This window comes from Cadophora gregata, assembly GCF_030347475.1.
Source record: "Cadophora gregata isolate MNR1 chromosome Unknown scaffold_19, whole genome shotgun sequence".
In the NCBI taxonomy this organism is placed as follows: domain Eukaryota; kingdom Fungi; phylum Ascomycota; class Leotiomycetes; order Helotiales; family Ploettnerulaceae; genus Cadophora; species Cadophora gregata.
Genome location: NW_026695942.1, coordinates 749397 through 762549, shown reverse-complemented (window position 1 = coordinate 762549; position 13153 = coordinate 749397). Strand labels below are relative to the sequence as shown.

Here is a 13153-nt window from a genome sequence, read left to right as displayed (position 1 = left end):
CTTGGCGGGAAAAAAGATTCGATAGAGAGAATCCCCCACATTTCAAAAACTCACGATAAACACAATCTCGACAATTATTCCAATCTGGCGTCCAATATTCCCTTCCGTTTCAAGGCCGGAGGCAACGGCACTATGGCTCCATCTGCGCAGTCCCACTCGCATAGGAGTACGACGAAAGGTACACAGAAAGGGTTTAAATCCAGGAAGGCCACTAAGGGCGCATTGAAGGAAATTTCTAAAGGTTTACCCCTCCACGACTTATTGGAATTATTACCATACTGACAGGCAATAGGAAAGCTTGCAGATCTCGGTCACCGCAAGACGCCTCATCAACAAATGATGTCGAAGTTTGACCGTCGCAATCAGAACAAACAGAAGCAGCTGAACAAGCACAAGGAACATTTGAGGGACACCAATGTCTTTGCGGGTCGTGACGGCGCACCACGGATTGTAGCTGTTATCCCATTGTGCGAAGATGGAGATGCTGCTGCAGCAGTGCGCCTGTTGAGTGGCAGTCTGGATATCGAAGCCGAGGTACCAGACGAGGGGCTACTGCGAACGGATATCGATCGATTCAAGCAGAAGATACAATACATTGTGCTGCAGCGAGACTTGGTGGCTTGTCTGGATGCTGGTAGAGTGGCAGATTTCGTCATATTCATTCTGTCTCCAGATCAAGAGGTCGATGCTCTTGGAGAACTCATAATTCGAAGCGTCGAAAGTCAGGGCTTGTCAACTCTTATGACGGTCGTCCAGGGACTTGACAAGGTGGAACCGGCAAAGAGGAGGCCCCAGGTATTGGCTTCGTTGAAGTCGTATGTTACACATTTCCATCCGGACCAGGAGAAAGTACACAGCCTGGACTCAAGGCAAGAATGTGCCAACCTCATACGATCGCTATGCACGACAACACCGAAAGGCGTCCGATGGAGGGAGGATAGAAGCTGGATGCTTGTGGATGATGTACAGTGGCCGGAAAATGAGCAAGATAATGTTGTTCTTACGGGAGTTGTCAGAGGCAAGGGTTTGAAAGCAGACAGACTTGTCCAGGTTGGAGACTGGGGTGATTTCCAGGTTGAGAAGATTACTGCGGCACCTTTGACTTCGAAAAAGAGGAGGCAGGACGAGATGACAGTAGACGAAGCCGATGCAGAGAATGTGCTTGATACCCCAACGATGGACCAGGACGATATTGCAGACTTGGCTCCAGAAGAGATCATGATGGATGATGATCTTGATGCCACAATGTCGGTAGCAACAAGCGACAAGCGTGGAGTGCTTTTAGACGACCATCACTATTTCTCAGACGATCAAACGCATATGCCGGCGAAGCCCAAACGATTGCCGAAGGGTACATCAGCATATCAAGCAGCATGGTATTTGGGGGACAACTTCTCTGATTCCGGATCTGACTATGAAGATGTCGATGAGCAGGGTGACTTTTCTATGGGTGCACCAGCTTTGCCACAAGATGGAGTTGAAGGATTTGCACCACGAGAGCCCACTGAATTTGCTCCTACAGAATACGCAAAGTCCGAGATGTTCCTTGACCCAACACCAGATGATGAGGCAGAAGCGGAGCAACTTGCAGCGTTCAGAAATCGGAATGTGGATGAGGCAGAGGACGATCGTGAATTTCCAGACGAGATCGAGTTACATCCTCATGTCCTTGCTCGGGAAAGGCTGCTTAAGTATCGTGGATTGAAAAGTTTGCGTGAGAGTCACTGGGAGGAAGCTGAAGACAGAGCTTATGAGCCGGAAGACTGGCGAAGACTACTTCAAGTGCCTGATTACAAGTCCACGAGAAGTCAAGTTACGAGAGAAGCCTTGATCGGCGGCGTACAAGCTGGCACTCGAGTTCATATCCATCTTCGCAACGTTCCCAGTTCTCTTCGATCATCTCACAATCCATCCCGCCCGCTAAACCTTTTCTCCTTACTTCGCCACGAACACAAGCGCTCAGTTCTCAACTTCAACTTTACGTTGAGCACCGACTACACGACTCCTATCAAAGCCAAGCAGGAGATGATCATGCAATGTGGTCCTCGACGCTTCGTCATAAACCCTCTCTTCTCACAAGGAGGCAACACATCCAATGATGTCCACAAGTTCGACCGCTTCTTGCATCCTGGTCAATCGACAATAGCGACGTTTGTCGCACCCATGACTTGGGGTTCTGTGCCAACACTCTTCTTTAAGCGTAACATCCCCAGCGAAGAGAACTCCTCCCCACTTCCCCTCACCCTTCTCGGAACCGGTACTTCGATGGCACCATCCTCCTCTCGCGTAATCGCTAAACGTATCATCCTTACGGGTCACCCGTACAAAATCCACAAGAAGCTCGTGACAATTCGCTACATGTTCTTCAACCGCGAAGACGTCGAGTGGTTCAAAGCATTACAGTTGTGGACGAAGCGAGGTCGCAGTGGGTTTATCAAGGAGAGTCTGGGTACACATGGTTATTTCAAGGCTACCTTTGATGGGAAGATCAATCCTCAGGATTCTGTTGGTGTCAGTTTGTATAAGCGTATGTGGCCAAGGACTGCCAGGGTTTGGAAGCCGGAGGAATTGGTTGCTGGGGAGGGCGATGTGGCTATGGAGGTTGATGATGTTGTTTAGATGGGTTCAAGGACTGGAGTTATATAGGGCTAGGATGTCCCTTAGACAAAAATGGCATCTGACGAATCGAAATGACGTGCTTTAGCTGGAGTCAAGAACCATCTGGACTGATTTTGGACATATGGATTTGATTTCCATGGAGCTGCTCGTAACAGATCCAAATTCCCTAAGTAGAAATAAGCATCAATTCCTCTGGACAACAAAATCTCGCCAAGCATGTTGTTACATCTCCTTATCTAAGCGAGGTATGGACCGCACAAGCTGAGCTGCCAGCAAAAATAAATCGTGTAAACCGAATCCCTCCCGCCCTTCGCTCTTTCACTATTTAGATGCTAAATACCATTCATACATCCGCTATACCAAGCCACAATTTCCCATATCTACAGCACAAAAGTGCGCTCGCCAAAAGGGTAAAAAATGAGGTGTCCGAGATATTCTCGGGGACATGAACTCGAAGAACTGGATATGCTCTCTGACGGGGAGTCGAACCCCGATCTCCCGCGCTTTGTCTGTTATGACAAGCGGAAATCATGACCGTTAGACCATCAAAGATGTTTGCTTTGAAGCTGTTCATGTCGGAGATGTTCTTATTTGAGCATATACGAGCATTACTAGCGACAAAAATTTGCTCCCGAGGGTTAGACGGGAAAGGGTGTTAGCGTGGATCACAAAGCCCCGGCTATGAATCGGTTGGGTTAAGCTTTGATGGTGTATACGAGATTGTTAACTCTTGATTGGCTTAGTGGGAAGCTTGCATTTGGGGTGGAGCTGTCTACTTCAACACCCAGAAATGGACGGGACGAAGAAATGTTTCCATATTGCCATGAAATTGGAACAGCCAATTCATGTCATTGGCTAATCAGGCAATGGACTGATTTTTGATATGTATGCTGCTTATTACGCTTATTGTAAGGCTTCTTCTGGATTATTATTCAGCGATTGACATTATATTGTCCCGTGACATGTCATAAATGAGTCCATCGAATCACTTGATATTATCTGGGCCCAGTACTTAGTAGGAACCTCGTAGAAAACTCATCGTTAACCACAAGCAGTCAAATATCGATTATTAACAAACCACAATTAATACGTTTCCCTTTTCAGATGAAAACAATGGTCACGTGTAAGTGGAGAGAAGCCCGAAAATTGGGCTCACCCCGCTATTAGTGCCCTATTTCTGTGCGGTCTACCAAAGAGATGAGAATATGCAACTGTAGAACTCATGTTTTCTCGAAATATGCATCGATGCCTTCTTACGCAACACAGCAGATGCTAATCCATTCCTACGACCTAAAGCCATGCTAGAATGCTTATTGTTTTCTCCTTACGATGGTGGCGAATGCTCTTGTACTATTCCCAGGTCTCCAAATTCTGGAATACCATATTACTCCGTTACATGCACTAGTAGGAAGACGCTCCCACGACAATTCCGATGCTGATGCAGATGCTCTTAGTGTTATGCAGTTTTACGAAGGACCTTTCCCTCACTCTCATTCTTTGGTGACAACTATCGACCTCGTCTCTATTGACTGCCGAGGAGCTGCACCCTCAGGCGCATTTGGATTCACGAACGAAACATGCGGACAGACTTGGATATCGTCAGCTCTCATCACAGGTTCGGATATTTAAACTCACATCGAGCATGATCCCCACCCTTCGTATCATACATAACAAAAGCATACGGCTCAGCAGGGGTTTGTTTTTCCAGCCAGAACCATTTATGGTTTGGGTTGTATGTCAGGTAGTATACCTCACCAACCCGATCTGGAATGATCCGATCAGCTGCAACGAGATCTTCTGGGTTAACAGACCGGCTGTCACAAAGAGCAAGTGGACGATCCTCCAGTTGGGGAATCAGTGTTCTCCAGGTGCTGAGATCATATTAGTACTTGGGTCCGTTTGTCTTCATGTTTTGCTTACTTGATGATTCTGAATCGGTAACCTGGTCTCATATATTTGGCTTTGATCTCATTTGAGAGGTAGCGGTTGATTACCTGCGGGCCAGATAGATAAGTGATATCTGACTCAAAGTCAGATATATGGCTGTCAAAGTCGGAATTCAAGAACCACATACCATTATGAACTCCGCGAGCCGGACCCTCAGTCAGAGTCAGATCGTTCAGATCCAACTGCCTCCGCTGAAACAAAATATTCTCCCTCAGCCTCGAATCATAACACTGTACAAATTCCGCACCAAGTTTCTCCTTCAGTAGCGCTTCCGTCTCTTCGCGGTACTGCATGACATCTTCAGCCCTAGGGAAAGCTGAGAATTGACTTTCATGATCAAGCACTTCGAAGCCACACTCTCCTATTCTCGGCTTCGTCTTTGATTTCCGGATGTCTTGAATGATGATGTCGGAGTGGTCCTCGAATTCGAGATTGTCAACTCTTTGATGATCTGGATCGTACCCCTCTTTTGGGGGCAAAAAACACCAGTACGGCTTCTCATGTTCGTAGAGTGGGAGCTTCTGCAAGTACTCGAGAGTCGCTCGCACAGGAGACATCTTTAGCAAAGACAATGGAAGTTTCGGTACTTCGAAACAGTGACTCCACCTCTTAGAGAAGGCGTTTGTATATCCTGAGGTCTACTCGAGGTGCACATAACGTTGTCACGAGCAAGGCTACAACTCTACGAGGCTATCCGAAAGTGCAGGGCCATGAGATAGGCTCGTTTATTCAGCGCGTCCTTGGACTGATGCTCCCAGCGAATCATACACCAGTTCTGACCGAGTAGCAACCCTTCCTGATGTCTCGGCTTTCATGTTTTCTTCTCGTGTCCGTCTTACGAAGTTGGTCACACGTTACCATCATTATTTCATAACTCAAGTTTTAGCAGAAGTACAGCGTGCGAAAGTACCTACTCCTGCCTGGACGGGTAGACGCTTTTGAAGGTGGACATGAGGCACCCCCTCCATATCACGTGACCAAACTTCCCGACCATCTCGACTTTGTGTCCTAGGCAGGAATGTTGGGCTATTCTGTGTCAAACTTCAAGGGGAGTCATATTAGCAACTGTGTACTCTCTCCAGCGCTACGAATACATCAACCAGAACGGTGACACACTGTAAACTGTTAAGTAATTGATATTTGTCCAGCTCGATCATTCGCTTGTTCACCGAGCCGAACCGTACTAGCCAAAGTATGTTGACTTGTCGTGGAAAGGCAGATTCGTAATGCTCGCAAGGCTGTGTGGGGTGAACATTATGATCGATCGCGTGCATATGCTTCTGCACTTGTTGAGCTGTTTAGCTTCATGCAGACACCCAGCCTTGGTGGAAATCCAGCCTCTTGCGTTTGGAGTTCTTATCGGTGGCTGTATGCAACTCATCGAAGTTGGAGGGGTACACTGTGAGCCTGCAAGTCAGCCCCATCCTTCCGAGCCAGTACCCCTCATCCAGGAATTTACCCACCGAAACCTTCACACTGGAGTCGGGCGTACCTGCAAGGCAGTGCTGGGGCGTGGAAGCACGCTTCTGCAGGATATTCGCTGCCCAATATGCAGAAGGGGCACGAGCTGTAAGCCACGGAATCGGTGTGCTATCATAGGTCGTGTCGTGAGCCTCATTTGAGACACTTCATCAGACTGGTCACCTAGAGTTCATGGGGCATTTGTGTGACCCCGCGTAAAGCTGCCATATTTATCTTGGTCAAAGTCAACGAGCCTCCACAGCCTCCTCATTACATTCTTGTGGTCGCATACCTGGCCCATCATAATTCCTGGATCCCGGGCTCAACACTGGCAATTCTAGAATCTCGAAATCCTTTCTCGATATGCGTTCACATTGAAGTAATATTGTAAACAGCGACTGATCCGTTGTTTCTTCTTGTAGCGAATTTTCGCAATCATGACGGCTGTTGAGATCTCGAATGGAGTACATAATTTGAATCTGAATGGCAAGCATGCCGTTCAAGAACCACTCGTTCGTAGGGGGACTAATGGAGACTTGATCGAGGGAAATGGGAGTGCAAATGGCGCTCAAAATGGTCACAAGGGATCCGTCGCAAACATTCCCCGTGGAGATGAATATGATGTAGACTTCTCGTGAGTAATAAAAGGTCGGATTATTGGCTTGAAACTGACTTCAGTAGTGACACGAGGAAATTCGTGGTTAAGCGATGGGAAGATATCGTGCATTCAGCGACGTCCAGACTTTCCGAACAAGGTAAGAATCAGGTGAACTGTGTAGGATTGTGCTAACTCTGATCAGATCTCAAGGTGGCTTCAGACTATTTGTACTGGCATGATATCAAAGACGAGATCCAGGCTAAGCTTAGGGACTCGTCCTCAACTCAGATCATGAAACGACAAATGAGCAGAATACAAGCCCTGCCGAGCGTCTTGGTCAAGCTAACAATGACTTTCGATGGTCTCATTGTCCCGTTTGATGTCAAATTTGAAATTCTCTGGGGCTTGATTTTTCTCAATCTCAAGGTACTGTCTCAATTATGAATTCGATAGCAGGTCTGACATCAATCAGTTGTCATACACTTCTCTGGATCGATTAAAACGAACTTGTGATCTTATGGACAGACTTCGAAAGGTCACCGTACTCTTCAATCGGTGTCTGGAAACTTGCGACGAAAAGAACGAAGCACGAATTGCGGTAATTGATTTCTTGGATCCCATTATCATGGTGCTTGTTGATTGCGTTGATTATTTCCATGAACATTTGTCCGGTCTGTAAACTCGAATCTTGAGAAGGTTATCACTGACGGATGGGACAGAAAAAGAAGCAGCAGACACATGGCCGGACATGAGAGCGAATATCGATCAGCAGTTGGCATCACTAGATTACACCGTCAAGCATGTCAGGTCAGCACAATGCTCCAAAATCCTGGGAACGACTAATATCGAATCTAACATATCAATAGCGAAATTAGCAACTTCTCTAAAGTGAATCGGGATCGTCAAGTGAAAAGTTTGTCCTCTCGACATGCGGCACTGCCAGATACAGAAGAACCAGGAGTGTTTCCCAATCGCATTTTGCCCTTCCAGCGAAACAGAACGTTTTACGGTAGGAAAGAAGAACTTGATAAGATTTTGAGGTATCTCAAGCCAAAGGATCAAGACGATGGTGTAGCAAGTTTTCGAACGTACACAATCTACGGACGTCGTGGAGTTGGCAAGACTGAAATCGCTTTGCAATTTGCTCACGTGAATCCTGGTGGCTACGATGCGATTTTCTGGATTCAGTGCGAGACTTCTGTGTCAATCAGACAGAGCTTTACCGACGTGGCACTATCCCTCAATCTTCCTGGAGCTGCTCGAGAGGGCAAGCACGAAGAGAATTTGCTTCAGGTTCTGAAGTGGTTGAAATTGACGAGTAAGCCCATGGAAGTCACTCTCTTAACTCCACTAGCTGACCGTATAACAGAGAAGAAGTGGTTGTTGATTTTTGATAACGCTGGTACTTATATCTCTTCCATTATTTAGTCTCAATCACTAAAATTGTATAGAACGAGATCAGATTCTACAGAAGTATTGGCCCGTGGGTGCAATGGGAGCCATTCTCATCACATCCAGGGAGTATTATAACTTCGCCAAAGATGAAAGTCGGAAAGGAGATACAGTCAAACCATTCACAGAAAATCAAAGTTGGGAGCTCTTACTGAAACTACTCGGAGAAGACTGGGAGAAAGCAGACCGAGAAGGCACCATCGCCCCGTCTGAAGTCATAGCCGCCAAGAAATTCTTGGGCCAGCTTGAGGGTCTAGCATTAGCTGTACGTCAAGCAGCAGTCATGATCAAAGATCCCAATATTGGTGGTCCTACGATTGCAAAGACGTATGAAAAGTTCAAGGAACGTATGCGAACTCTCCCGCCCCGTCACTCTTCTCGCCGTTCGGCATCCGAAATCGCCCTCGACTCCCTTTGGGATATGACTTTTAGCGCTCTTGGGACTCATGCAAGAACACTTCTCAGTGTCTTTTCGTGGCTGTCACCTGGTAAGATGTACGTCTGAGGCTCTTGATATTTCTGCTAACAAAGATGTCCAGATTCCATTCCTGTTGATCTCTTCTTACCCCGCAACCAAAGCGTGCTGGACGGCTCGCTGTCTTTCTGCAAACAAGTTCAAAACATTAACCCTCTCAAGCGTACTTCCATCATCAGTGCCCTTTCACCGTCTCCTGAATTTACCGCAGCCATCGATGAATTGTTGAAGAGGGAACTCATCAAGCGAGACAATCGTATCTATTCGATCCATCGAGTGGTCCAAGAAGCCGTCAATTACCACGACGAGGACGACCTCCAGAACAGTTTCAACATTGCAACTGCTCTGGTTCACGAAGCATTTCCAAAGGTCGTCATGAACCAGCCTCTGATCAAATACTGGACTACTTGTCAAGTGTATATCCCGCACGGGGTGTTCCTGAGCAGAAAATTCGCAGGACACGTGAAGTCGGGGTCGACTGGAAAGTAAGTATTGGATTAAACGCCAAATCCGGAATCGAATCTTGCGATTGTTTCGCGATTGTTTTTCTATTCAATCTATCAGTGATGTAGCAACAGCTGACATGTTTCTAGACTAAAATCCCTTCCGGAATTTGTTCAGTTACTTCACCATTGTGGCTGGTACTTGTACGAGATCGGCGATTACGATGTTTGCAATCGAGTGGTTGAAACTGCGACTGGGGCATGTGAAAACAAGAAGTCCCTGTTGTACGCTGACAGTAAGTCATATTTCGAAATGACAGTGTTCCAAATAATTTCACAAATTTGGCTCCTCTTCGTCCACATGGCGGAAATAATGCGAGACTTGTTATTCAAGAACTTGGATTTGTTGATAAATATCAAGCTAACTCAGACTCCTTCCACAGTCCGGAATACCGCTGGTGGTCGATTCTATGATCTGAACGAACTAGCTCGCTGTCGAAGAGCCTGGGAGGACACCCTCAAGATCAGAAAAGAGTTATTGGATCATGACCATCCACAAAGTAGGTTCAGATCTCTAATTTTCGAGGTGTAGCTAAAATATTATGCAGTGGCGGCCATCTACAACAATTTCGGTAATGTATGTATTATTTATTCGCTTACCCGACCTAAAATTGGGGGGACCTGTCTTTCATGAGAATTACTTGCTAACACTCTGATCAGCTGGAACTGTCCACGGGTAATCCCAAATGGGCAAAGGAAAATTTTGACCGTGCGATGCAAATCTGGGTTGCTGGTGGTGACAATACCGCCGTTCAGTTGGCACTTACGCATCTTTGTGTTGGAAGATTGCATACACTGAAATTGAATGTCGAAGACGCGTGGAGAGAAACGAATTTGGCTGAGACTCTTTTCCTAAGGACAATGGGTGCAGATAAGGGGTTCATGGCGAAGTATGGCCCTCAGACTCATTCAGATCAACATAACTGATATAATAACAGCGTCCATTACGTCTATGGAAATATCCATATGTTGCAGAAAGACTGGGATCTGGCTTGGAGATCGTTCGATGAGTGTCTGAAGATTGGTTTGGCTACCATGCCTCTGCATCCCATCACAGCAGCAGCGTACTACTCACTCGGCTGTGTGAAGTTTGAGCAAGGAGAACTGGAGCCCGCAAAGTATTTCTGCTTTTTATTACCTGTCAATCAAGTCAGAGCTAACATTTAACAGGGCCTGGCTGGAGAAAGCGCGATCAATTGCACAACTCAACAGTCCAGTTGCAGACGATGGTCCTACTGCTCGCATTTTATGGAAACTGGCACAGATCTTAGAAGCTGATCCTGAACAAAGGTTCAATGAGGAAGCTCTAGATCTGAGGAACAGAGCAGCTATCGCCAGAGCCAAATTGCTGGCTTCGGGGAAAGGTGGTGCCATGGCATTCTTGCGCGAGGAAGATGCGGAGGAAGCGGACGACGAGGAGGAGGACTACGATGTGTTGGTTCCTTTGTTTTATCGGTAATGCTGGAAAATGTCAAAAGAAGGTCAGAACGTCATGTCATCAGACGGTTGTGCTTTGCTTGGATGTTGCTCGTGGGCGTGTGTGTGTTTGTGAGATCAGCAAAATGCATCAGCTGCACTTCCACGATTTTCTACTTGGTTCATCTCTTACCATTCGTTGAGGAGCAAGTGCTCCGGATGAATTTGCATTATTTGTTTCTGCGTTCCTGGATTGATATCCCTTGTGACTTCACTTTAAGGCTACAATCCACCTACCTCCTGTAGGTGTGCCACATGGGCCTGGACACTGTAAATTAGCGAGCTGTGTGCCCTGGAGCTACAGGGCCCAACCCTTTATTTTTTATCCGAACAATACCCACCCTCATTACTTCAATCTCAAAACAACCATTCAGAGTTGCAATGGTCACACGAAGTGAGATTTTTAAATTAATCGTCCACTTAGCTTCCTGCATGTCTTTAGGCATTCGGGCCTCAATTGCAAAATTAAGATCCCCAGATCCCCGCACTTGGCTCGCGGAGGCAACACCTCCGGTCCACGGTTGAACAATTGTCCGGTGTAACAGGTCAGATATTCTTTATAATCATGCAGTAGAATTTCAGCATGTTAGGTTGAGCTTGTGTAGCTTCTCTGCGTGATGGTAAAATTTATATCTGAATGCACATATTTTAACAAAACGAGATGTGGTGTTGGCAGTGAAGTGCTACCTACGTTGTTTTCTTGATCTCGCTTGCTGTATTTATCCCATAAAAGCATTCAACTGGGAGAACACCGGGCCGCCTACGGGAGGTACGAGTTGAGCCAAGTCGCCTGATAAAATGTGAGTGTTCTTGTTCTCTGTGATCTATTGTTATTGAACGGCACATCGGTCTCCTCGACCGTACAAATTGGGCCAAGTTGAGGAACAGAGGGTCCCGAACGAGTCCTCCGTCCCCAGTCTCTTGGCGCCTCCCCGCGACCCTGAATCCCCAAGACCTAATCTTCTAGACCTCATCCTAAGTCCCTAGATTTGCCCCTTTATATATTCGAGTTCTTTATTCCTCCAATGGCATTTGGTTCCAAGCATGCATGGCGGGACGATGTGATGGTTCCTGGCTTGACATGAGATACCCGATTGGACTGACGGGTAGCAAACGTTGAAGTCGCAGCCATGTGATGAGAATATATCAGAAGAATGTAATTCTTGCTGATGTTAATCCGGCCCGTGGACCAGATCTCATGGCTGGAAATTTGTTTAAAAGTCCTTCTCCATCTCTCAAAATTATGGGAATGGCACCATCTCAAGCATCTCTTACCGATTGTCGCTCAAGATGACTCGCACCTTACCCCTTTTCGCTTCGCTGCTCCTTTGCCTGAACCATGTGGCTGCTCAGTCACTTGGTAAGGGCCGAGAAGTCCATCCAAAGCTCGATACCTACACCTGCACCAAGCGGAGTGGGTGCAAGAAGCAGACTTCCTACATCGTTCTGGACTCTGCTATGCACCCTATCTATCAGAAAGACAACCCGAGTCTAGGCTGCGGTGACTGGGGATCAGCACCCAACAAGACTGTCTGCCCGGATGCGAAGACCTGTAACAAGAACTGTGTCATTGATGCCATATCCGACTACTCGCAATACGGCGTAAAGACAAAGGGCAGCAGTCTCTACCTGGATATGTTGAGAGATGACCTATCCACGATCAGTCCAAGAGCATACCTCATGGACAGCGATCAACACAAGTACGACATGATCAAGCTGACTGGCAATGAGTTTTCATTCAATGTCGATGTTTCAAAGCTTCCTTGTGGCATGAACGGTGCTCTGTACATGTCCGAGATGAACAAGTACGGCGGCAAGAGCTCGCTTAACAAAGGGGGTGCTGAGCTCGGTAATGGATACTGCGATGCCCAATGTTACACATTCCCATTCGTCGATGGTGTCGTGAGTATTTCACTTCCAAATCATCAAGCCATGCTAACCGAACGAAGGGTAATATCGAGGGCAAGGGTGCCTGCTGCAACGAGCTTGATATTTGGGAAGCAAACAGACGCTCCACAGCTCTTGTTCCCCATCCTTGCAACATCTCATCCATCTACCAATGCACAGGTGATGAATGCGGCTTCGAAGGTGTCTGCGACAAATGGGGATGCGGCTTCAACCCTAACGCTGTCGGGCAGCCAGACTTCTACGGCGAACAGGCCGGGGCTGAAGTTGATACCAAACGCCCATTCACCGTTGTCACCTCTTTCCCCGCAGAGAACGGTGTCTTGAAGCAAATTCAGCGAAAGTACATCCAGGACGGAAAGATCATCTCGAACACCTTGGTCAACCTTCCTAACAGAGTGGCCAAAAACTACATCGATGATGCATTCTGCGAGGAGAACCCTGGCGGAACCAGACGGTTCACCGAGCTTGGTGGCATGGCGGAGATGGGAGAAGCTATGTCGAGGGGTATGGTCCTTGCTTTCGCTGTTTGGTGGGACGTTGGTGGATTTATGGATTGGTTAGACGGTAAAGCGAGTGGTGCTGGACCTTGCAACAGCACTGAGGGGAATCCCGAGTTTATCAAGACGATTCAACCTGATGTTGCGGTTGAATTTAGCGAGATCAAGTGGGGCGAGATTGGAAGCACTTACAAGACAAAGTAGATCTCATACGAGA

General features: G+C 47.1%; 4 protein-coding genes across 4 annotated transcripts; 3 read left to right on the top strand and 1 right to left on the bottom strand.

Annotated features, from left to right (window-relative positions):
* The first annotated feature begins 53 nt into the window (after positions 1 to 53).
* On the top strand, positions 54 to 3238 carry ONS95_007259 (uncharacterized protein). The gene is made up of 2 exons (XM_058500758.1): positions 54 to 241; positions 293 to 3238. Exons 1-2 carry the CDS (start codon positions 133 to 135, stop codon positions 2617 to 2619), a joined length of 2436 nt encoding a protein of 811 aa, XP_058349575.1. The 5' UTR covers positions 54 to 132; the 3' UTR covers positions 2620 to 3238.
* A 426-nt stretch (positions 3239 to 3664) lies between these two features.
* Positions 3665 to 5454, bottom strand: ONS95_007257 (uncharacterized protein). The gene is made up of 3 exons (XM_058500757.1): positions 4540 to 5454; positions 4255 to 4490; positions 3665 to 4207 (listed from the first exon to the last, which is right to left on the bottom strand). The coding sequence occupies exons 1-3, from the start codon at positions 5121 to 5123 to the stop codon at positions 4110 to 4112; spliced, it is 918 nt and encodes a 305-aa protein (XP_058349574.1). The 5' UTR covers positions 5124 to 5454; the 3' UTR covers positions 3665 to 4109.
* A 1010-nt stretch (positions 5455 to 6464) lies between these two features.
* ONS95_007256 (uncharacterized protein) lies at positions 6465 to 10514 on the top strand (the record flags this gene model as incomplete). Its single annotated transcript, XM_058500756.1, has 15 exons — positions 6465 to 6661; positions 6709 to 6782; positions 6828 to 7051; positions 7098 to 7296; positions 7345 to 7432; positions 7492 to 7943; positions 7995 to 8027; positions 8077 to 8565; positions 8617 to 9037; positions 9146 to 9291; positions 9439 to 9555; positions 9604 to 9632; positions 9716 to 9945; positions 9994 to 10173; positions 10226 to 10514. 15 exons carry the CDS (start codon positions 6465 to 6467, stop codon positions 10512 to 10514), a joined length of 3168 nt encoding a protein of 1055 aa, XP_058349573.1.
* A 1307-nt stretch (positions 10515 to 11821) lies between these two features.
* Positions 11822 to 13140, top strand: ONS95_007255 (uncharacterized protein; the record flags this gene model as incomplete). Its single annotated transcript, XM_058500755.1, has 2 exons — positions 11822 to 12433; positions 12481 to 13140. 2 exons carry the CDS (start codon positions 11822 to 11824, stop codon positions 13138 to 13140), a joined length of 1272 nt encoding a protein of 423 aa, XP_058349572.1.
* Between the last annotated feature and the right edge of the window lie 13 nt (positions 13141 to 13153).